Consider the following 23,012-nt stretch of genomic DNA (forward strand, 5'->3'; position numbering starts at 1 on the left):
CCCCGCTCCTTCTTTTTTAAAATTTAAGTCAAGATTGAAATGTTACTATCTAAATATTTTAATTGTTCCTTTATCCTTCTTCTTTCCTTTCCATCCCCTCTCCCCTCTTCGTAGCACAGTGTTATTTTTTTCTATATTTTTATTTTGTTAATCTTTGTTTTTACTTTTTGTATAAAATTGTATGATTCAATTTGTCCATGTGCTTGTAATTTTCTCAAACTGAATGGTTTGGGTAGGTAGGAAGATTGCCTTAAGGCAATATGCCCGCCCTTATATGTATATAAATTGTATATGTATATAAAGTGTAAAAATAAATAAAATAAAATAATACATCCTCATTATCTGTTCCGAGATTACGTCTGTGGACTATACAGGGGTCGGCATTCGAAATGTTACTAATTACAAATTCTCTAATTTTGATTTTTTTAATTTAAAACTTCAGTTTATCGTAAAAACATTTCAACGAAAAAAAATGTTATTGTTCAATGTAGCCACCTTTAACGTGGATAAAAGCATCGAGTCTGTCCAGGAAGGAATTGTTACTCTTAATTTTTAGATGCAATTTTTGATTTTATTTATTAGTTTGCTTTCTTTTATTATCAATTATATATATGTACGTGTATGTATGTGTACGTTTGTATGCATATGTGTTAATGGTTGTATATTTATATATATTTATACATATTTAGATAATTTATATACGCGGTTGAAGTGCGATCTCTTAGATGAATGTGTGGGAAATCAATGTATGACAGGGTTACGAATGATGAAATCAGGCGAGAGTGGAAATCTGAGACAAGTATAATTGATAAGATTAAGAAAGGGTCTCTGAGATGGTTTGGTCACGTAGAACGAATGGACGACGAGAGAATGGTAAAACAAGTATATATGGCAAAAATGAACGGCAACGTTAGACGAGGACGACCGAGGAAGACGTGGCATGATCAGATAAACCAGAATCTTAAGTCTGGTCATGTCAAAAGCAGACAGAACCGAAGGGCATGTATGACAAGATGTATGAATGTGGAAGAGGCTAGGATTGTATGCCAGGATAGACGTGTGTGGCGGTCCATTCTCTCTGCCTACCCCTACGGAGAAATGGCGTGATGGTAGTAGTAGTAGTATATAGCGCCATTTTTGTGAAAATCACCTCAAGGGCGCTGTACAATAAACAAATATCCCAGCACGTCTTGCAGCCACAGAGCGCATGGACGGTTGGGATTCTAGTTCCTCTTCTCCAATTATGATATATTACGATAAATTATGATATATAGGAGCTAGATTACAGCACGTCTGACAGCTACAGTGCGCATGGACAGTAATCAATCTAGCCCCTTTTTAAATTTTTTGTTTTATTTTATTTGACAATAAAGTTTAGAGTTTAACGGAAAAAAAAAACTAGTTTATAAAAATAGAAGTTAGATTACAAAAAGTTTTGCAGGTACTGAGCGCATGGAAGGTTGTAATTCTAGACCCCATTTACTAAATTAAGATATTTGATAGTTGATAAAATTTACCTATTGAAGCTTGATTACTAATCGTCTTGCAGCTACAAAGTGCATGAACAAATGAAAATCTATCTAAACTTAAAATTTAAAAAAAAAATACAAAAATATATGTATGTGTGTGTGTGTGTGTGTGTATGTATATGTATGTATGTATGTGTAGGATTTATATTGTTGAGGGTTGGTTGGAGCTCCTACCACAGTTAGAGATTGACAGAGAAGACACGAGATTGCGGTTTGATGTTTATTTATTACATGGCGAATAAATAATTAATTATGTCAGACGAGTGTTATGTCGATGATGGGTTGAAGAGACTGCACTTGAACTACATGCTGGAGCTGAGTGACGTCGTCGAGCTGGTCTGACGTGAACTGAACTCGTTGGGCTGACTGACGTTGGCTGCGTCCTGTGGTCTCTTTATAGACGACGTTCCTTTGTAGTTCATTTCTTCATGGTAGGGACGATGTGAATGTACTGCAGAACGTGCAAGGCAGCTATGAAACCTAATTATAACTGATATTTTAGCCATACAAGCTTCCTTATCAAGGTATAATTTAGTAAATTATAGCTTGATAGGAAAGCTTATTACTTCTCAACCGGTCGGTAGTAAAATAAATATAAGTGGTTTAGAAACAAAGCTGTTTTATTGTTATATAATGAATAACCACAAAGTTAATGCTTCAAAATGCATTTTATCTAGTAATACTAATTGCTTCTGTAAAAAAACATTCAAACTCTTCTCATTTTAAATTTGTTTATTATAAAATGTACATTGGTTTAAATTATTATTTTGTTCGTGTTTTTATTTCAGGTTCACAAGCAAGTCAGAAATATTTCGCCTGTTCAGAGTGTCAATTTAAATCTTTACAAAGGAGAATTGTGAAATCGCATATATTAACTCATACTGGCGAAAAACCATTCTCGTGCTCAGAGTGCCAATATAAATCTGTACGAAAAGGTAATTTAAAATCTCACATGTTAACTCATACTGGCGAGAAACCATTCTCGTGCTTAGAATGCCAGTATAAATGTACACAGAGCAATAAATTGAAATTACACAAGTTAACTCATACTGGTGTGAAACCATTCTCATGCTCAGTTTGCCAATTTAAATGTACGCGGACCTCTGCCTTGAAATCACACATGCTAACTCATACTGGCGAGAAACCATTCTCATGCTCAGAGTGCCAATATAAATGTTTAAAGAGCTCTGGTTTAAAAGCACACATGTTAACTCATACTGGTGAGAAACCTTTCTCATGCTTAAAATGCCAATTCAAATGTTCACGAAGAGATAAGTTAAAATTACACATGTCGACTCACACTGGCGAGAAACCATTCTCATGCTCAGAGTGCCAATATAAATGTTTACAGAGATCTGATTTAAAATTACACTTATTAACTCATACTGGCGAGAAACCATTCTCATGCTCAGTGTGCCAATTCAAATGTTCACGAGGGGACAAATTAAAATTACATATGTCGACTCATACTGGTGAAAAACCATTCGTATGCTCACACTGCCAATTTAAATGTTCACGAAAAGATAAATTGAACTTGCATATATTGACTCATACTAGCGAGAAACCATTCTCATGTTCAGAGTGCCAATTTAAATGTTGTGAGAAACATCATTTGAAGTTACACATGTTAACTCATACTGGCGAGAAACGATTCTCATGCTTAGAGTGCCATTACAAATCTTTTCGTTTAGGGGATTTGAAGTCGCACATGTTCACTCATACTGGCAAGAAACCATTTTCATGTTCAGACTGCCAATTTCAATGTTCCCGAAGAACTAAATTAAAATTACACAAGTTAACTCACACTGGTGAGAAACCGTTCTCATGCTCGGAGTGCCAATATAAATGTGTACAGAACTCCGCTTTAAAATCACACATGTTAACTCATACTGGCGAGAAAGCATTCTCATGCTCCGAGTGCCAATATAAATCTTCACGGAGAAATGATTTGAAATCGCACATGTTAACTCATACCCGTGAGAAACCATTCTCATGCTTAGAGTGCCAATATAAATGTTCTCAGAAATATAACTTGAAATTACACATGTTTACTCATACTGGAGTGAAACCATTCGTTTGCCCAGAGTGCCAATTTAAATGTTCACGAAGAGATGCTTTGAAATTGCACATGTTAACTCATACTGGCCAGAAACAATTATCGTGCTCAGAGTGCCAATATAAATGTTTACGTAAAAATACTTTAATATCGCATATCTTGACTCATACTGGCAACTAACTATTCTACTGCTCTGGTTGTGAATGTACGTTTTCCACAATAAGGATTTAACTAATCATCCTTTAAATCACACTGCATCAGTGAGAAACTAAGTTATAACTGTGAAATTACTAAAACTGGAGGCTTTTTTTGTATTTTTTTTACTCGTAAGATAGATGAGAGCAGCCGGGCCGTAACTGTCGATAACCATGGCAAATTAACTTTTATAAATTATACTTCCTATACTTGTTCGAATGCTTCATTTGTGATGATAGAGTCAATTGCCCCATTTAATTTCTTTTTAAAATAAGTTTATTTATTTTAAAGAAACAAACAGTCGTCAATGACGTAATAACTTTTTAAAAAATATACAGTTTAAAGACAGACCAGCAAATTTTCTAAATAAAAATCATACATATTATTGAATTGTGTTACAACAAAAGGATGTGTTTATGTTAATTTGTAAGTGTAGATGTGTATTTATGTGTATACGTGTGGGAGTAAGTGTTCAGGAGGGAGCATCATTAAATAGTAAGTGGGATCGTATCGCAGCCACAAATAATAAGTCTTAATTTATTTTTAAATAAATTAAGGGGTATGTAAAATATATCATTAGATGAAAAAAAAAACATTATAGTTCGAGCAAGAACGATAGAGGAAAGAGTGTTGTGCATAGTTAGTGCTACAGACTGGCAGATGGAATAAATACTTGTTTCTTGTCACGCGAAAGGGGACATTAAGATTAATTTTGGAGAGTAGGTTAAAAGAGTTTACTTTATTATTTAATAATTTATGTATTAGTTGGCCGAATATGGTAAAATGTGCGATTTCTTGCTGCATGTTTCCATTTAGAGTTTTTGAAGCAGTTTTACACACCGTTTAATCTTCAGTGTGGCCTTGTATAAAGCAAAGGGTCGTCCCATTAAAAAAAAAATCTTCATATTAATCACTCTCTAAGGGGTAGAAAAGATCCAGAATACCGCCACAGAGTTTGTAGAGCAAAAAAAAGTCGACTGCCGCACACATCGAGCAAGGCTTGCGTTCGACAAAAAAAACAAATATTTCGGAGTCAAACAACGTAAACCTAAAACTCCGCCAGCAACTTGCCAAGGCTTATGTATTAAGCATATCGATGTGTGGTTGTGAGATATGTGCCTCGATTATGAACGCTATCTTCATATGTATATATCGAGACGGTATACTTAACTTCTGTACTATCTGTATCTTACCTCGGTATGTTCTACCTACTTGTCATATCGATATCATATGATCGAAACGAACCAATGAATGACCGCAAAAATTAGTCCGCGTTTCTTACTTCATTAACATTTGAACTAGTTCTCATTTATATTTTAAATAGGCTTCTGTGATAAAAAGTGCCCACTTCAAAGCGATTACAAACTCCAATAAATCTCAATTCAAGCAAAAAATGCTCACTTGAACATGATTTTTAAAAGACTTTTGACACTTGCTAAGACGGTACGCTTAACGATCTTCTGTATTTATCTACCGAGTGACTACAAAGCCTACTCCTTTAACGTCTCGATACGTACTCTCCGGAAGATAGTAAAACAGACGGAAAAAATAAAATAACTAAATTTATTTTTTACATTGGTAACATTTTACAGCTAGGTGCTCTTGTATGTTAATAGGGCAGCATCTAGCTAGTCTAGCCACTGCATCTAGCCACTCGTTTCCGAAACTGACAGCTATGTAAGAATTTAATTCGACGTCAAAATTTATTAATTTCTCTCTTATATTTTTAATAGGCTTTTAGGAAAAAAAGTGCCAATCTCAAAACTATTAAAAATTTAAGTAAATCGTAAAAATTGCTCAGTGGAACAAATTTTTTGTCACTTTTAATGCGTAGATAAACGTATCGAGGGGTTCTAGACCAGTCGGTGTAGACCGGTGTACTTACCTCAAAACTTGATGGTGGGGGGGATCGGTAGTATTTATTCGTAGTAGGTCGGGAGAATTTTGCCCTCAACTATGACGTCATACTGAAGCTATGTCATTTTAGAGCGTAGATATGTACCGTGACGTACGCTTTCCCTTGTTTCATATCGATGTACCTACCCAAAACTTGAAGGTGGGGGGTCGGTAGTGTATCTTCGATATCACTAGAGATAGTTTATCTCCACCTATACCATCAAGGTGAAGGTATGACGTCTTCACCTTCCCATCATAATTGAGGCCATTGCGCCTTACCGAAAGAGATAAAAAAGACTGCTGACCAAGACTACATCTCAAAAGATGTGGTGTTACAGAGGAATATTAGAAAGTTCCTGGAGATACCATATTATTTATGACGAGGTTCTCTGCAGAATCGAAGAAGGGAGGCACCTGATGAACACCATCTCGGAGGGGCGAGCCCGATGGATCGGCCATATTGAGGAGAGGTTCAGAAGAAGTTTCTTCGGTTTCTCTACATGAGGGAGTGCGGATATTATCCATGGCTTTATCCCACTGAGTTCCTCCAGGGTATGCTCGGTTACAGCAGTTTGAAGACCAGCAGGAATGTGTATTGAACTACGCACTTCTTTTCATTGTTGCGAGGTATTATTGACAACCCTGAAATTATGCGGAGCATTAGCTTTTATGTTCCGGATAATTACCTTAGACAGCGTCAGCATAGACTGTTTCACATTCCAATATACAGGACTAGCCTGCCGATGGAAGAGCTATCTCTATGTTGAACAATATTACTTTGGACGTTGAAGTTTTTTATGTCTCTGAGGGAGATTTTCGTTATAAGATTCTCTTACTTTTTTTCTCTCTTAAGTGGCCAGTTTAAGTGGCGGTAATTGGCTGGTTTAACTGACAGGTCATAAGCCCAGTAGATGCCTTAACTTCTATATCACCTTTTCTGAAATGTTCTTTATCTTAATTGTAATATGTAAATATTAACAGCTCCCCAGGAAGTTGAATCCAGTCCTTGTCTACAAAAATTTGGACAAACTCGAAATATTGTTAATAAATCCACCTGGTCCACGAAGAAGTATAGAAATTGAAAAAAAATAATAATTCAGGCGTTTCCTAGTATGTTCATAGGTGAAATAATTCAATTAGATGAATCTCACCCGCATAAATAAAGGTTTCAGCTCTTTAACTTCACAAACATCAATAGATGAAATAATTGAAGGAATATAGATGTTCAAATATGGGCGGAATGGTGAATGTGAATCAGTTGCTATCCAAAATGCCAACAAATAGCCGCGAAGACGATGCACTGATGTAAGGTCTGAATTTGGTACAAAACTGTCCAGTTACATACAATTTTCTTCCTAGCTTGGAAAGCACATTATATTTACTTTGATAGGGTATTTTCTATATACATATACTATCTTTGCATGTAAATGTTTTTTTAGACTCTTTAAGTGTTCAATAATCAATAATTTCATTTGCAATATTTGCTTTGTCAAAAACGGCAGTTTCGTAAGTTGGCAATAAATTTAGTCACGCGAGTCCAATAGTGATGCATTCATATAAATGTCGGTAATGCCATAGCTTTAACTTCACTAAAATCAACAAATTGAAGAAATATGGATGTTCAAACAAATGGTGAATGTTACACAGTGTGTAAAGTGGCCACTTGAACCAGCCAATAACTGGTCATAAACCCTGTAGATGCCTAGACTTCTATATTACCTTTTCTGAAATGTTCTTCACCTTAGTTGTAATATGTTAGGTATGATTTATCTCTTAATAGTCTGTAAGTATAAGCTACGCCTGTTCATCTGTTTGCATTCGAAATAAATAAAACAAAACACATAATGCTTATTATTTGTACATATACCTTCATTAGGATGGGTCGATAATTTTTTTTCCGAATTTCAAAAGGAAAGGGGTCTAAAAAGTTGCCCTTTGGATTACTCGGAATGCAAAAAAATAATTGATACTACTTTTGGTCCTCAACGTCATTTTTTTTTGCGCTACGGCTGTCATTTCGTATTTAAGTAAGAAAATCAGTCAAATTAAATTTTTATAATGTGCATTAAACCTTATTAAATAAGCATCCAAGGGCGTGAGTTGCACTTTGTTTTGTAATAAATGGGTAGCATTGTTTTAATGAGCCATTGTTTGCGTCAATATTAGCCAGGCGCTCAACGGAATCAGTTCGCGGAGTGTAAACTTTTTGCGTTTCGGTAGTTTCGAAACGCGTTCGAATTTGTAATGTGATTAAGTTATATCTTTACTTACAATTTTTTTTCCTATAAAGATAATCAACAAACTGTTAATACTATGATAAACTTCAAACCTCGGTTGAGTTGAGAATATTTTTTAAAATAATTTTTACGTTCAAGTGATCCAAAATGCAACCTTTTAGACCCATTTCACTTTGATGTCTGAAAAAACAAAAAAACTTCACACATCATCGGCCTACCCTAACCTGCATGCATTAGCTTAATGTGTATCCAATGAAAATAAATATAATTTTAATGTACTGTATTGATTTATTAGTGTTAAATACTATAATTTTACAAGTTTTGTTATTTCATAAAAAGTTTATTAAGCAGATAATATCAATGAGGTGTTATTAGATTTGATTGTACTATTGGATTATTTCGTTTAGTCTGATTCAGCGTATGCGCTTGCTGATGCTGAAGCGGAGCTGCCTCCGTCTCCGGCTGAGCTGGCTGCACTCGCGCTGGAGGAGCTGCCCCCGGAGCTGGAGCTAGCGGCGCTGGATGCGCTGGAGGAGCAGTCGTCATCGTCTCCTCCCGCGGAGGAAGAAGCCGAGGCGGACGCGCATGATTCTGAGTCGTCGCCGGAGCTAGAACTGCTGGATGCGCTGGCTGAGCTGCTGGCTGAAGACTCGTCGTCATCTCCGCTTTCTGAGTATGACGATGCGGATGCGGATGCGGAAGAGTGTGACTCGCCACTGCCAGCGGAGCTGGATGCGCTGGCTGAAGCCGAGGAGCAAGATCCGCCTTCTTCGCTGCTGTTCCCGTGTCCGTGTCCGTGTCCGTGTCCGTGCCCGTGTCCGTGCCCGTGGCCGTGCTCGTGAGAGCCTGAAGACGCTGACGATGAAGCGGATGCTGATGCTGAAGCGCTGGATTCATCGTCGCAGCTGGAACTGCTTGCTGAAGCGGAGCTGGACGCTGAAGAGCTGGAATCATCATCATCGCAACTGGAACTGCTTGCTGAAGCGGAGCTGGATGCTGAAGAGCTGGAATCATCATCATCGCAACTGGAACTACTTGCTGAAGCGGAGCTAGATGCTGAAGAGCTGGAATCATCATCATCGCAACTGGAACTGCTTGCTGAAGCGGAGCTGGATGCTGAAGAGCTGGAATCATCATCGCAACTGGAACTACTTGCCGAAGCGGAGCTGGATGCTGAAGAGCTGGAGTCATCATCTGAGCTGGAACTGCTTGCTGAAGCGGAGCTAGATGCTGAAGAGCTGGAATCATCATCTGAGCTGGAACTGCTTGCTGAAGCGGAGCTAGATGCTGAAGAGCTGGAATCATCATCATCGCAACTGGAACTACTTGCTGAAGCGGAGCTGGATGCTGAAGAGCTGGAGTCATCATCTGAGCTGGAACTGCTTGCTGAAGCGGAGCTAGATGCTGAAGAGCTGGAATCATCGTCCGAGCTGGAACTACTTGCTGAAGCGGAGCTGGATGCTGAAGAGCTGGAATCATCATCGCAGCTGGAACTACTTGCTGAAGCTGAGCTGGATGCTGAAGAGCTGGAATCATCATCGCAGCTGGAACTACTTGCTGAAGCAGAGCTGGATGCTGAAGAACTGGAATCATCACCTGAGCTGGAACTGCTTGCTGAAGCTGAGCTGGATGCTGAAGAGCTGGAATCATCGTCTGAGCTAGAACTGCTTGCTGAAGCGGAGCTGGATGCTGAAGAGCTGGAATCATCGTCTGAGCTGGAACTGCTTGCGGAGGCTGAGCTTGATGCTGAAGAGCTGGAATCATCGCCTGAGCTGGAGCTGCTTGCGGAGGCTGAGCTAGATGCTGAAGAGCTGGAGTCATCGCACGAACTGCTTGATGCAGCGGAGCTAGATGCTGAAGAGCTGGAGTCATCGCATGAGCTGCTTGATGAAGCGGAGCTAGATGCTGAAGCGCTAGATGAAGCGCATTCTTCTACAGGTTTGGGAGTACATGCCTTTGTTGTGGAGCATGTGGTCTTTGGGCACTTTGTTGGGGCGCATGTGGTCTTCTTGCATGGCTTGACGATTCGCTCATTAGAAACACTGATGGAGATAGAAACAGACTCGTCAGATTCACTTTCGTGACATCTGCATTTGTTTTGCCATCCGAAGTTTCCGTGGTGACATTTGCGGTACTTGGACAGAATAGGTGAATATTCATCAGAGTCGCTTGATGAGGAGGAGCTACTATCTTCGTTGAGGATGAACAGCAGTTGGAGGAATCGTTTGATCCATGAGTCGCATCTTGGGTGTCCGATTCCGCGCTTTATTACGGGATAATCATTGTGCACTTCCACGCTGGTACTGACACTGATGCTGACGCTATGGTCTTCGTGCAACTTGGGACACTTGGTAGGCTTTGGTTTGCATGTGGTGGCGCACTTCTTGACTTTTCTGCTTTTCCTGTACCTGATTGGGAATCTCCTCTTGTGGTGGCGGATGCGTCGTCGCTGAGAGCTTTCGCTTGAACTTGAGCTAGACCCAGAAATGCTTACGGAATGGGACACCTTGAAGTGCTCAATGATTGGTTCGTTGTAGATGATGGTTGTAGACTTCTTCTTCTTTCCTTTCTTGCAGCTTGGAATCATTCCATAATCGTAGTCGTTTTCGATGGAGACGGAAACGGAAACGCTGACAGATGCAGAATAGTCTCCGTACAGTCCTGGGTGCTTGTAAGAGTGGTGATGGCTTTTCTTCTTGTGGATGACATCGCCGAGTCCTCCGATAATTTTGGTTGATTTGTGTGACTTGTGGACCTTTGTGCCGTAGTTATCGTAGTCAAAGTCGTAGTCTAGACCGTAGACCTTCTTGGACTTCTTGATCTTCTTCTTACTGTGTCCACCGTTGAGTTGTCCTTCCCATTCCCAACTAAAGCTGCCGCTGTCACTACCGGACCACTGTTCGTGAACTTCCCAGGCATTGCCATGTTCGTCGCTTCCATGGTGATGGGAGACCACGTGGTGACTCTCGTGCGAGCAAGAGTGGTCATGGTGATCATGATCTTCGTGATGTTCGTGATGCTCGTGAGAGCTTCCTGCGTGTGCTACTGCGCAGGATTCAGCGTGGGCTTCAGAATGGGCTCCCGAATGAGCTTCCGAATGGGATTCTGCGTGGGCGCCGGAGTGAGCTTCGGAGTGAGCTCCGGAGTGGGCTTCTGAGTGAGCTCCGGAGTGGGCTTCTGAGTGAGCTCCGGAATGAGCTTCTGAGTGAGCTCCGGAATGGGCTTCTGAGTGAGCTCCGGAATGTGCTTCCGAGTGAGCTCCGGAATGGGCTTCAGAGTGAGCTCCGGAATGGGCTTCCGAGTGAGCTTCGGAATGGGCTTCTGAGTGAGCTCCGGAATGGGCTTCCGAGTGAGCTCCGGAATGGGCTTCCGAGTGAGCTCCGGAATGGGCTTCCGAGTGAGCTCCGGAATGGGCCTCTGAGTGGGCACCAGAATGGGATTCAGAACCGGCTCCGGCATAGGCTACAGCTTGAGCTCCGTCAGAGCCAGCGCAGGCTGCACTCGAAGCCATGGCATCTCCTGCACTAGCTCCGGTTGAGGTGTAGCATCCGTTCTCATCGCACCAACTTGTGGCCGCTGAAGATGCTTCGGCATCATGACATTGGATCGTATTGACCTGTAACAGAAAAGACAAATGCGCCGATTAATTCGTTGCAAATAAATCGTGACTCCGCATAAAATTTAATACTTTTACGGTCCCTTGACAATTTCTCGCTATTTGGTAAAAGGCATACGTAAAACTAATCTTAATCGAAATTTTTGTGAGAGCCAGAATAATCTGTAAACATCCCGAAGAAATCCGACTTAATTATATTGACGTATACTCTGGTTTTTAGGATCTTTTTTCAAAAGTATCTGGAAAAACTATGCTCTATTTGGGTTTGTTTTGTTTATAAAATGAGTATTTGCGTTCTTGTGATTTTCATTTAAGTGATCAGCGCGTCCGCCTACCATGCAAGATATTTTGGGTGCGATTCCCGACATAGTTAACATAAAATATTGATTTAAAAAGGTGTTTATACACTAAAATATCTCATAGTCCCTGGACTGGCTCTTGAAGCCTAAGACTGATCATCTTACCTTCAAGTAACAGAAATGTTCAAGAAGTGCTGCGATTGGTGTACAAATGCAGTGCCCAGTGCGCCATTACTTAAACAATCTCTCTTATTTTTAGATTTGTTGCTTTTCTTCTTATACCGACAATTTTGTGTATATTCTTATACTTTTACTTTATATTATGATGTAAAATTATTTCTTTGATTGAATGCACATCGTCCTGGTAAAGATTAAACAAAAATTACGACGAAATAACAGAATCTCTGTCTAAACGTACGAAGAATACAAAAGATGTCATTTTAAATAGAAAAAATAATTGGAACTATTTTTTTGTTGCAACAAAAAGGGAAAACATTAACAAAGTCTAGGCATTTACAGGGCGCATGACCTATCATTGGCTGATTTAAGTGGCCACATTGTGTAACATTCACCATTTGCTGGAACATTCATATTTCTTCAATTTGTTGATTTTAGTGAAGTTAAAGCTATGACCTATGGCATTACCAACATTTATATGAATGCATCACTTTTGGACTCGCGTAACTAAATTTATTGCCAACTTACGAAACTGCCGTTTTTGACAAAGCAAATGAAATTTATGAATGAAATTATTGATTATCGCACACTTAAAGAGTCTAAAAAAACCATTTACATGCAAAGATTGTATATGTATATAAAAAAATACCCTATCAAAGTGCATATAATGTGCTTTCCAAGCTTGGAAAAAAATAAGCAAAATTGTGTGAAACTGGACAGTTTTGTACCAAATTCAGATCTTACATCAGTGCATCGTCTTTGCGGCCATTTGTTGGCATTTTGGATAGCAACTGTTTACTCAAAACGGACTTGACAAGTGTCTAAGATTTACACAAAGTCTGAACGATTTGATGATTTAACAGCGACGATTATTTTCAACAGCTGTTTCGATTGTTTGCCAAGAATTTGCAGCCAAAATCAGCTGAGATCATAAACTTGCAAAATGCGAAATCGCTCAAACTTAAGTGGACACGGAGCGATGTTTGCCGAGGCACAAGTCGGTACAAGCAAATATGCAAATCAAACACTCGTCCATTGTGATGGGGAAACTTGAATCAATATTTAACCGACGCAAGACTAACAGCATAACTGGATTAAAAGCTGAATTAATATTTGATTGGCTCTCGAAAGTGACAGAGAAATATAGCAATAATATAATAAATACTGCGATGACATTTAAAAATTATGACACCGAAGAATAATGGTCAATAGACAAATATTTGGAAAAATTCAACGGTCGAATTTTAAATGCAGGAATTGGCGACACCTGAAAATCTACGGAAACTTTGACAAAATCTATTTTCCTCTGTCCAGTATGCTTAGGTTGCGTAACATACTGTATTTTAATACAGTTATTTTAATAAGCGAAGACAAATCTCAAAGTGCAGCGATCAAAGAATATTAATTTTAAATAATGATATTTTTTAATATAGTTTCTATAAATATAAAAAGTAATAATATATACTCTGTTTTGTGTTTCAAATTTGTTTTCGTACTTTATTTAATTGTATTAATTGATAATATTTTTTAATTGAGTCTTAAAATTGTACAAACATGAATGTTCTTATATTAACGTAAGTCTAATTATCATTAAAATACAGACTGATTATTGTCATTTTTTATTTATATATCATATAACACAAAGTATTTTACAAGTATAATACGTTGAATTACATTCCCAGGAGTTGCAACAACTCAATTCGGGACATAAATAATATAAACGTTAAGAAAATAACACATATTAAGAACAACAAAGAAACAAAGCAAGTTTAGCACCTTTATAACTAAATATAGCACAACGCCTAAAACTTTTTCTTACACAAGCGGAATAAATATATATAAAAAACGCTTTTAAGAATAAAAAAGTAGTGAATCCACTAAGGGAGATAAGGTCATTAACATCACATGCCATGCAGATGATGCTGCCATAGTGATGATGAGAACATGTCCATCTCAGTTCGTAAACATCTGGATGCCTAAGAAATTTCGTATAGTACAATGAATACATGATTATTGGAAACATAATTCGGATATACAAAACGTGTGTCAGACCAAATCATGGTGTATACAACAGAGGCGAGGATCGATAGAGAGAAAATAAAAAATACGAAAAACCAATTAGAAAAACTAAATAGAAAAACCAAATAACTGCTCAGAACGTCAGAGATGAAAGTACTAAAGGCAATCGCAGGGAAACCCAAAAGAGGCAGAATCTAGAGTCAAGAAGTTAGACGGATTTGCGATACCCATTACATAGTAAATATAAAAAAAACAGATACACAAGGGTAAAGTCCATGTTAAATTACTTAATTAATGTACTAACTCATTGTAAACAAAGAAAACCCCTTCAATACAATGATTTTCGTCCAAAAATCATTAATCCATTATTTTGGAAAACCCACAAAAAAATACTTCTTTAAAGCCAACCCGAATACTATTACTTTTAAGAGCTAACTTATCTGCTACATACATATCTTTTAACTTACTTCTTCTTACATTTAAATAAAATTAATGGTTTTTCTTCTGTTATTTCCAATGATATTTCCTTATAATATAACTGCACAGCTCGGTGCGTTAATGAATTCTGTGTCTTTGTCTTCTGACGAAATGGCAGCCTTTTTTTATTTTTATTCCTAGTTTCATATTTGTGCTTACGTTGATTTGAAAAAAAAAACCCTTTGAGTCAACTCTCTGACGAATAACCATTAATCATTTGTTTATTAATGATGTTGCTAAATCATTCTCTAACTCTCGCTTTTGGCTCTTCGCGGACTACAACAAAATTCTCAAAATAATTCAAACTAACAAGACTGTTTTCTTCTTCAATAAGACATTAATTCTTTTAACCAATGGTGTAAAGTCAATAAATTATAGTAACATATTACAACAGAGATCGAGAACATTTAAGAGAAGGTAATTTAGAAGTCTAGGCATCTACAGGGCTTATGACCTGTCAATGGCTGGTTTAAGTGGCCACTTTACACATTGTGTAACATTCACCATTCTGTCTATATTTGAACATCTATATTCCTTCAATTCTTTCATCTGTTGATGTTTGTGAAGTTGAAGAGCTGAAACCTTTATTTATGCGGGTGAGATTCATCTAATTGAATTATTTCACCTACATACTAGGCAACGCCTGAAAATGTTATTTTTTCAATTTCTATACTTCTTCATGGACCAGGTATATTAGGGAGTTGAATCCAGTCCTTGTCTACAAAAATTTGGACAAACTCAAAATATTGTTAATAAATTATAGTCCTAAAAATGTAACATGATTAGAATGACAGTTGTCAGAAAAGGTGACGGCATAACTTTGTAGTAACGTCAAATGAGTTATTTATATTGACACACGAAAAATCATTTGTATCTGGCGTGTTAATTAATTTTTTTAATACAATGCTTAAAACATAAATCAACATGAAAATATAAATTCAGCTTTAAAACTAAAATAAACTTTATTATTAACGACGTTCATACAAGGTTTCATCATTTTGCAAAAACGTTAGAAATGGGACTAATTGATCAATGTAAATTGATCAAATAAAAAAAATATTTATTTGATGTTGTTCATGAGAAAAGTATAAATGTCTAATTTTTTGGTGAATAATTGTGTTAAACACACTATAATAGGCTTGTTTTTGCGTTTTTTATATCAATTTTCGGAAACAGAGTTTCATGATTGCATGAAATAACCGATAAAATCAATTTGATTAGTGATCAGTAATTTCCCATCACTAATTAAATTAGTTTGACAGCTGTCATTCTAATCAAGCTACATTTTGAGGACTATAGAACTAAATATTAAAAAATGCAAAATAATTAAATTTTATAGGACAAAACAACCGATTTCCTTCGAGTACCTAATAGAAAACTCCAAAATTGATGTAGTTAAGTCCATCAGAGATTTAGGAGTTGATTTGGACTATAAACTGACACACAACGAGCATATAGATAATACGGTAAATAAATCACTGAAATTAATTGGCTTCATTAACAGAATATCCTCTGATTTTACTAATGTCCGTACAATCAAAACTCTTTGCTCAACTATTCGCCCTCTTGAATATGCCTCCGTGGTCTGGTTTCCATTCTATATCAATTGCATAAATCACATTGAATCAGTCCAACATCGCTTGCTTCGAAAAGTAGCGTGGATGCTCGGACTAGAGAGAGGTAATTATTATTATGCTGATATAAGGTCAATGTTAAATATTTCTAGTCTACAAAAACGTAGAACTAATATTGATTCCATGTATAGGTTCGGCAAACTAAATGGTATAATCGATGTTCCACCATTACTGGGACAAGTAAAATTCAATATTCCGACTCGTAGGTTGAGAAACAATGAAGTACTGTTCATCGGTTAACATAGAACAAATTGTGGCCTTAATTCTCCAATTAACCGTCTTTGTCGTATTGTTAACTCAAGACAAGATCTGGGCATTTTTGGTTTAAGTTTACAAGGATTTCAACGAGCACTAAAGTCAATGCTTTTTTTATTTTTTTATGTTTTAAACTATTCTTTTATTGTAATATTTAAACCCTATAAATTGTATACATGGACAATGTCCGTTAATAAATAAATAAATCATTTTGTGAACAAAAAACATTACATTAAAATATATCGGTTGACGAACTGTCATAATATCATCCTGCACTAATATGCCCTTACGTGTCTTTTGATTCTTCACATAAGAGAAACTTTCCTTGCTTTCTAATTCGTCACATCTCGTATTCTAGGAAAAAGTCAGTCTAGAATCTATAATAATCCCCAAATATTTCATCTCTTTCACCTCCTTCAATTATTTCTTCATCCATCACTATTGTTGGTGAAATAGGGAGTTTTTTATTTCATATTTTCATAAACTTAGCTTTATTTGTACAGGTAAACGTCGTTTTGCGACGGTTCGATTTACGTCGATTGGTGCCGGCGTGGGATTCCCCGGTTCAGCCGACAACAGATGACAGTAGGCGCCGCGATTCTAATAGCAGACACACTTTCACACGTTGTTTTATTCTATTACCGTGTACGCGAGCAGCCTATTGTGTGCGCGAAATTATTTCCGAGTTAGTTTTCGTTTTGTTTTTAAGAAAAATAAAAGGTATGATTATATTTTTTATTTTATTATTACTAAAATTAAAAGAATATCAAAATATTTGTAGTATATACTATGATTCTGCAAGAAAGGAGCAGCAATCAAAGCAAATTAAATTGGATGTTTTTTCCAAAAACAATTGATAATTTAATTTAGTACCGACGAACTGGTGAGTTAGTATTTATTATAAAAAAAATAATTATCAAGTGATTATTATTTATTTTGTAAACGAATACTGTATTTATTAAATACACTTATAATTTATTTTGAATATATATATAGGATATGTATTAAATAAATATGTAAGATTGTTCTTAGAATTTTGACACAGAACCTTACATTATATCTTCCAATATATTTGTGTTCATTTTACGCCGATTTTTTTGACGCCGGTGTCTTTCGAAACGTAACCCCGGCGTAAAGCGACGTTCACCTGTAATAAGTTTTTTTCTTAATGTTACTAGCCTCGTCTCTATTGCACACACCATGTTGGTCTGACACACGTTTTGTATATCCGGATCTTGCTTCCAATCCGCATGCGTTTATCGTACCATACGACCTTTTTTAGGCATCCAGATGTTTTACTAACTAAAATGGATATGTCCTAATCACCAGGAATTGCCACTGCAACTATGGCTGCATCGTCTGCCTGGCATGTGGTGTTAACGACCTTATCTCCCTTAGTTCTAGATTTACCACTTCCCTCATTCTTGGAAGCGTTTTTATATATTTATTTTGTTTGTGTGAGAAAAGGTTTTTGGCTTACATATTGCTGTATTATATTAACTTGCTTTGTTTCCTTGTTGTTCTTAATATGGGTTTTTGTTTTAAAAATGATAGCATTATCTAAGTCCCGAATTGAGTTGTAGTAACTCCCGGGGATGTAATTCATATGTATTATACTTTGCGTATATATTGCGTTAAATTGTATTGGGGTTCAGTGGCAAAGAAACTAAAGAAAACGTATAGCAACGCTCAATTCCGCGAACCAGCAAAAAACGCAATATTCGAGCGTCTGGCTATCTGGTGAGTGGGGTGATAATTTTTTGCATTGTTTAATAATGATGGGTGTTTGTGTTAAACAGATAGATCTCTTGCAAGGGGCAGTCACCGTGACCATTTTCGATCCTGTATGTCAAGTTTCCTCGCTTCCTTTAATTGGTAGTCCTCGGTTGAATGGACAAGTATGTTTAGTAAATGATTCTATTCTGAAATCATTCTGCTGGAGAGGAAATTTATTTCTTGGGTTTCCAGAGATGGGTGATCGAGTTAATTTGATACATCTTTTGCAGTGGTCAGTAATAGTGACCATTTAGAATCTTGCATGTCTCTATCAAGTCTCGTCTCTTCCTTAATACGAATGTCCTATGTGGAATGGACAAGTATGCTAGGTAAATGATTCCAGTCTGAAACCACTCTGCTGCAGAAAAATTTTGTTCCTGGGTCGGATAGAGTTTCCAGTGATCGTCGCTCGGGTTGAGTTGATACGTATCTTACCGGGGGCAGTCATGGTGACCATGAAGGGTCTTGTATGCCTCTATTAAATCTCCTCTGTTCCTCAATTCGGTTGCCCTAGATGGATTGGACAAGTATAATTGGTAAATGATAGTTTGAAACCATTCTGCTGGAGAGGAGTTTGTTGTCAGAGGAAGGCCAATCATAGCGTCCATTTAGGATCGTCTTTATCTGTGTCCTCTCTTCCAACCTTAGCATCTAACTCAGTAAGTAAGGGTGAATCGTTTCCAACGATTCCAAAAGCTAGGTCAACATATTTGCTAAAATGGATAGTCTCCAAAAGATAAGTCTTGTATACGAAGGTACATTGATGGAATATCTTTTATTGCAGGGTTCTCTTTCTGTTGATTTTGATGTGAAATACTTAACTATCTAAAGTTTATTTTTCCACTACATAACAACTGAATTTAATATTCTCATTCATTCCAATATCCTGTGTCGTGTTATCGTATGAATCAATAATCAAGAAACCGACAAGTGCCGATCTGACCACAGGATCTGATCGAGCCTGCTGCGAGAGAGAAGTTCGAACATCAAGGTTGGAAGAATCCCAGAACAAGGTAAGTAATTGCGTTAATTTGTATTGAGATTCGGTAGCAAAGAAACTAAAGATAACGCATGGCAACGCCAAATTCCGCGAACCAGCAAAAAAATGCCACATGTTCATCTGCCATCTGGCGTGGCGCTATAATTTTTTGCATTGTTTAATAGTCCTGGACTGCTATTAGAAACATGGGTGTGTTCTTACTTTCGCGTAATAAATGAAAAGAGACGAGCCGAAATATATATCCCGATGCGGTGTTCTGAGCACAAATAGCCGCATATAATAGAAAATAAGGAATATTTTTTAATTCCCTTCCAGTACATTTGTTAATTATTTGGTTTCCTAGGCGAGTGGTGCGATACAAAAATACATTGATCAAAGTGTTATTTTTTTAAGCCAATTAACTGTTTCGTAAAACATGTTTTTTGTAATTTTTGTTATGAATTTTCCGAATGCATAATAAATGTAAACAATGAGTGTCTTGAACAAGTAAAAGAACGTGTGTATTTGGAAAGCGTGTTTACAAGAGATGGAAGAGAAAAGGACGTTGAAGGGAGAATGAATGCGGGCAACAAAATGAACGGCGGATTTAGCACAGTAATTGCTAATAAAATATGTCAATCGTAGTCCCAACACTCATGTACGGAAGTTAAACATGGAACTGGTCGAGGGAGGATGAAAGCTGAGTGAACGCGGTCGAAATGGGGTCGCTAAGACGAACGTGAGGGAAATCAAAGCATGACTGGGTTACGAATTGTGAAATCAGGCGAGAGTACAAATCTGAGACAGGTGTAAATGATAAGATTAACTCATTTAAGAATATTCTAAAGTTCTGACATTTGAACAAAAAAACATGGAGACGTACTGTTTAATAATTCCTTTTTCATAATTTATGCAAATTTAAAATCATAAATACGCCGCTTATATTACGCGCGTGCGTCCCCCACCATTGTCATCAACCGACTGAAGACGGCATAGATTTTACACAACACCCACTAAAGAACAGCGTCTCTGTCTTCCTTGTTATGAGTTCTATCTTCGTGCTCTCTCTTATGGAGATGTGTTGCTGAATTAGCGTACATTAATTCTTCGCGAAGCAAGGATAAATATTTTTTATATTAACATCCAGCTTAGTTATACAAATCTTACTTTCAAAATCCGGTGTAAAGATGTCCATTTGATGATTACAAAAATACATATACTGAGTCTTGTATCCTATGTTGACTAGTGTGACATCACAGCCACACAAGAGTTAAGAGAAGATCACTGAAATGTTTTGGTCACGTAGAGCGAATGGATGACGAAAAATTGTAAAACAGATATATATGGCTAGAATGAATGGTAACTTAGGACGTGGACGACCAAGAAAGACGTGGCATGGAATAAATGAAAATTTTAAGCCTGCTCACGACAAAAGCGGGCACAATCAAAGGGCATGATGACAAGGAATGTGGAAGAAGCTAGGAATGTGTCAGGATAGACGCGTGTAGCGGTCCGTCTTCTCTGTCTACTACGGCCAAAAGGATCTACGATGCGAATGTTGATGGATGCAGAAAACGAGGAAGACCGAGAAAGACATGGCACGACCAAGTCCATCAAATACTTGAATATGGAAATGTCGAGAGTAGGAATAATCGACGTGCGAGCATGAGAAGATGTATGAATGTAGAGGAAGCGAAGTCTGTATGCAAAGAAAGGGTGATATGGCGTTCTATCCTCTCCGCCTACTCCTACGGAGAAACGGCATGATGGTTTGTTGTTGTTGTGTTTTGGGTAATGCTTGAGGTCGCAATAATCATGTTTGATTTCACGTGTTCATATTTTTTTGACGTTTAATCATCAGAGTGGCCATATATGAAGCAAAGTGTGAACGCACGCAAAAAATATAAATCCGCAAATTAATCGCTCTCGCGGGGTAGAGAAGATTCAGAATACCACCCCAGTAGCTCAATCACAAATAACTATCATACGCGTGGACACTATATGAGTTAGAGAAGAAAAAGCAGTTGTGGATAGGTATTAAGAGAGTGCTTTGAGAATTAGAACGAAGAGGTAAACCATGAACTGATAAGCGTTGACAGAGGTATATAGGAGCGTTAGGACTATGAAGTACATTGAACAGACGTGAGAGGTAGTGATAGTCTCCCCGTTGTCAAATTTTGAGCCATTTCAGTTGGCTACGATAATCAGAAATGTGGTCATATTTCCTAAGGCCAAAAATAAACCTTATGCATGTATTCTGAAGTCGTCCAAATTTATCGAGTTGCTCTCATTTTAAATCAATGGTCACAGCTTAAAAGTATTTATTTATTTATTTTTGCACCACAGCAGGCCAGGAAGCCCAATTACAGTGGTGAATTACATCACAGAGCACCCAGGCTTGAGAAAAATCACATTTTAATTTTTGAGTCCTCACCGGGAATCGAAACCGGAACCTTCCGTGCGTGAGTCAAGCGTCTTGACCACTACACCACGGAGGCCGCCTTATGGTCCGATGAATACGGTAATTATTTCGAACTACATATAACATTTTATTATATAACTATCACTAGAATAAGTTCAAGGTACTGACCGTCTGGATTTGGTGACTGAATTGCCGTGAGCGGCACAATGAAAGCTTTTAAAATTTCCGAGTTTTGTTATTTTTCGCGGCTTGAATGTAAAGACGAAATGTTAGCAAAATAAGTTCATAGAAAAATTGTGATGAGCGTGAGTGAAAAGAGACACTATTATTTATGGCTGTCGGTGAACAAAAAAATCAAAAAATTGGCCGGTGAAATAGGAGCAAACTTAGAAATCTCGAGAGATATTTTCAAAATACTTTGAAAAAATAATTGTATGATTTGTAATTATGCTTCACCAACTCAATGGAGAATGCTAAGTTTGCGGTGTCGCGTGACATAAAATCTGTTTTTGCAAGATTTAGAGACAATTTTGAATTACGCTATTATTTAGGTAGGTTGGTAGGTTTTTAAGTATAGTTTATTTTAGCATCAATAACCAATTTCTCCGTTTTTGGTTGAGATTTTAAAGTTTGCTTCTAATTCTATCAAATAAAATATAGTTAAAGGGTACCAATTATTTTTAATTTTTTAGAACGTCTAATTGCAAAAGGATTCCATCCAGGTGCGTCGATGAATATGTGGATCAGTACTCACGTTCAAAATCAATAGGAACAGTGCACCAATTAGAGGTGCCAGCTTCATCTTGGTAGTCAGCGTGGTCACTGCCGGTTGTGTCGATACTAGTAGCTTGTGCGAAACGAACTATTTTAGAAACTCCCTATTTTGAGATTCGCGACCCCTTGGATAAATAACGCTAAATCCTCAACCACATCACTGGTCTAAAGCGAGTGGCAGCTTTTTTACTTAGTATTCTTAATTTATTTACTCAGCCGTGTTTGTGCAAGTTGCAGAGGCAATAACTGGCAAACAGGCTAATAGAAGGTATTGATTGATTGCCCGTAGACCAACAATCTGTTGAAATCTACAGACTGGTTCAAATTGCGAGAAAACTTGAGGATGATTCTTACGAATAGTTGTCAGGAAGTAATCCTGAACAAATAGGCCTTTTACAATTTATACTTCGTACCCCGTTTCCAACAACAGAAAAAGTACTAATAAGATTTTTAAATCTGAATTATCTATGACTGACACGCGCACCAATCAAAACATAGCTCGCTAACCAATCATAGTCCGTAATGCCGGGTAGCCCCCGCTCCAAAGTAGCAATCGGTTCGGGAAGAAACAGACACGAGCTCCCCGCGCGAAATCATCGCGTCCGTGAGGAAACCGGCTTCAAGGCGCGAACACGCCGTTCCCTCTACTCGAAAATGGTCGAACTAAAGCT

At 37.5% G+C, this 23,012-nt stretch overlaps 1 protein-coding gene across 2 annotated transcripts; it reads right to left on the minus strand.

Moving 5' to 3' along the window:
* Positions 1 to 8,181: 8,181 nt before the first annotated feature.
* Positions 8,182 to 22,503, minus strand: LOC148284476 (uncharacterized). 2 transcript variants are annotated; one of them, XM_088239471.1, is made up of 3 exons: positions 22,322 to 22,503; positions 8,849 to 11,529; positions 8,182 to 8,792 (listed from the first exon to the last, which is right to left on the minus strand). In XM_088239471.1, exons 1-3 carry the CDS (start codon positions 22,367 to 22,369, stop codon positions 8,570 to 8,572), a joined length of 2,952 nt encoding a protein of 983 aa, XP_088095597.1. In that variant the 5' UTR covers positions 22,370 to 22,503; the 3' UTR covers positions 8,182 to 8,569. The 2 variants fall into 2 exon arrangements, with proteins under 2 accessions (XP_088095597.1, XP_088095592.1); XM_088239466.1 differs by having other exon boundaries at positions 8,182 to 11,529.
* Positions 22,504 to 23,012: the final 509 nt, after the last annotated feature.

The sequence above is a fragment of the Micrasema longulum genome, unplaced genomic scaffold (genome assembly GCF_059751315.1).
Source record: "Micrasema longulum isolate JH-2025_06_02 unplaced genomic scaffold, ASM5975131v1 h1tg000116l, whole genome shotgun sequence".
Lineage (NCBI taxonomy): Eukaryota > Metazoa > Arthropoda > Insecta > Trichoptera > Brachycentridae > Micrasema > Micrasema longulum.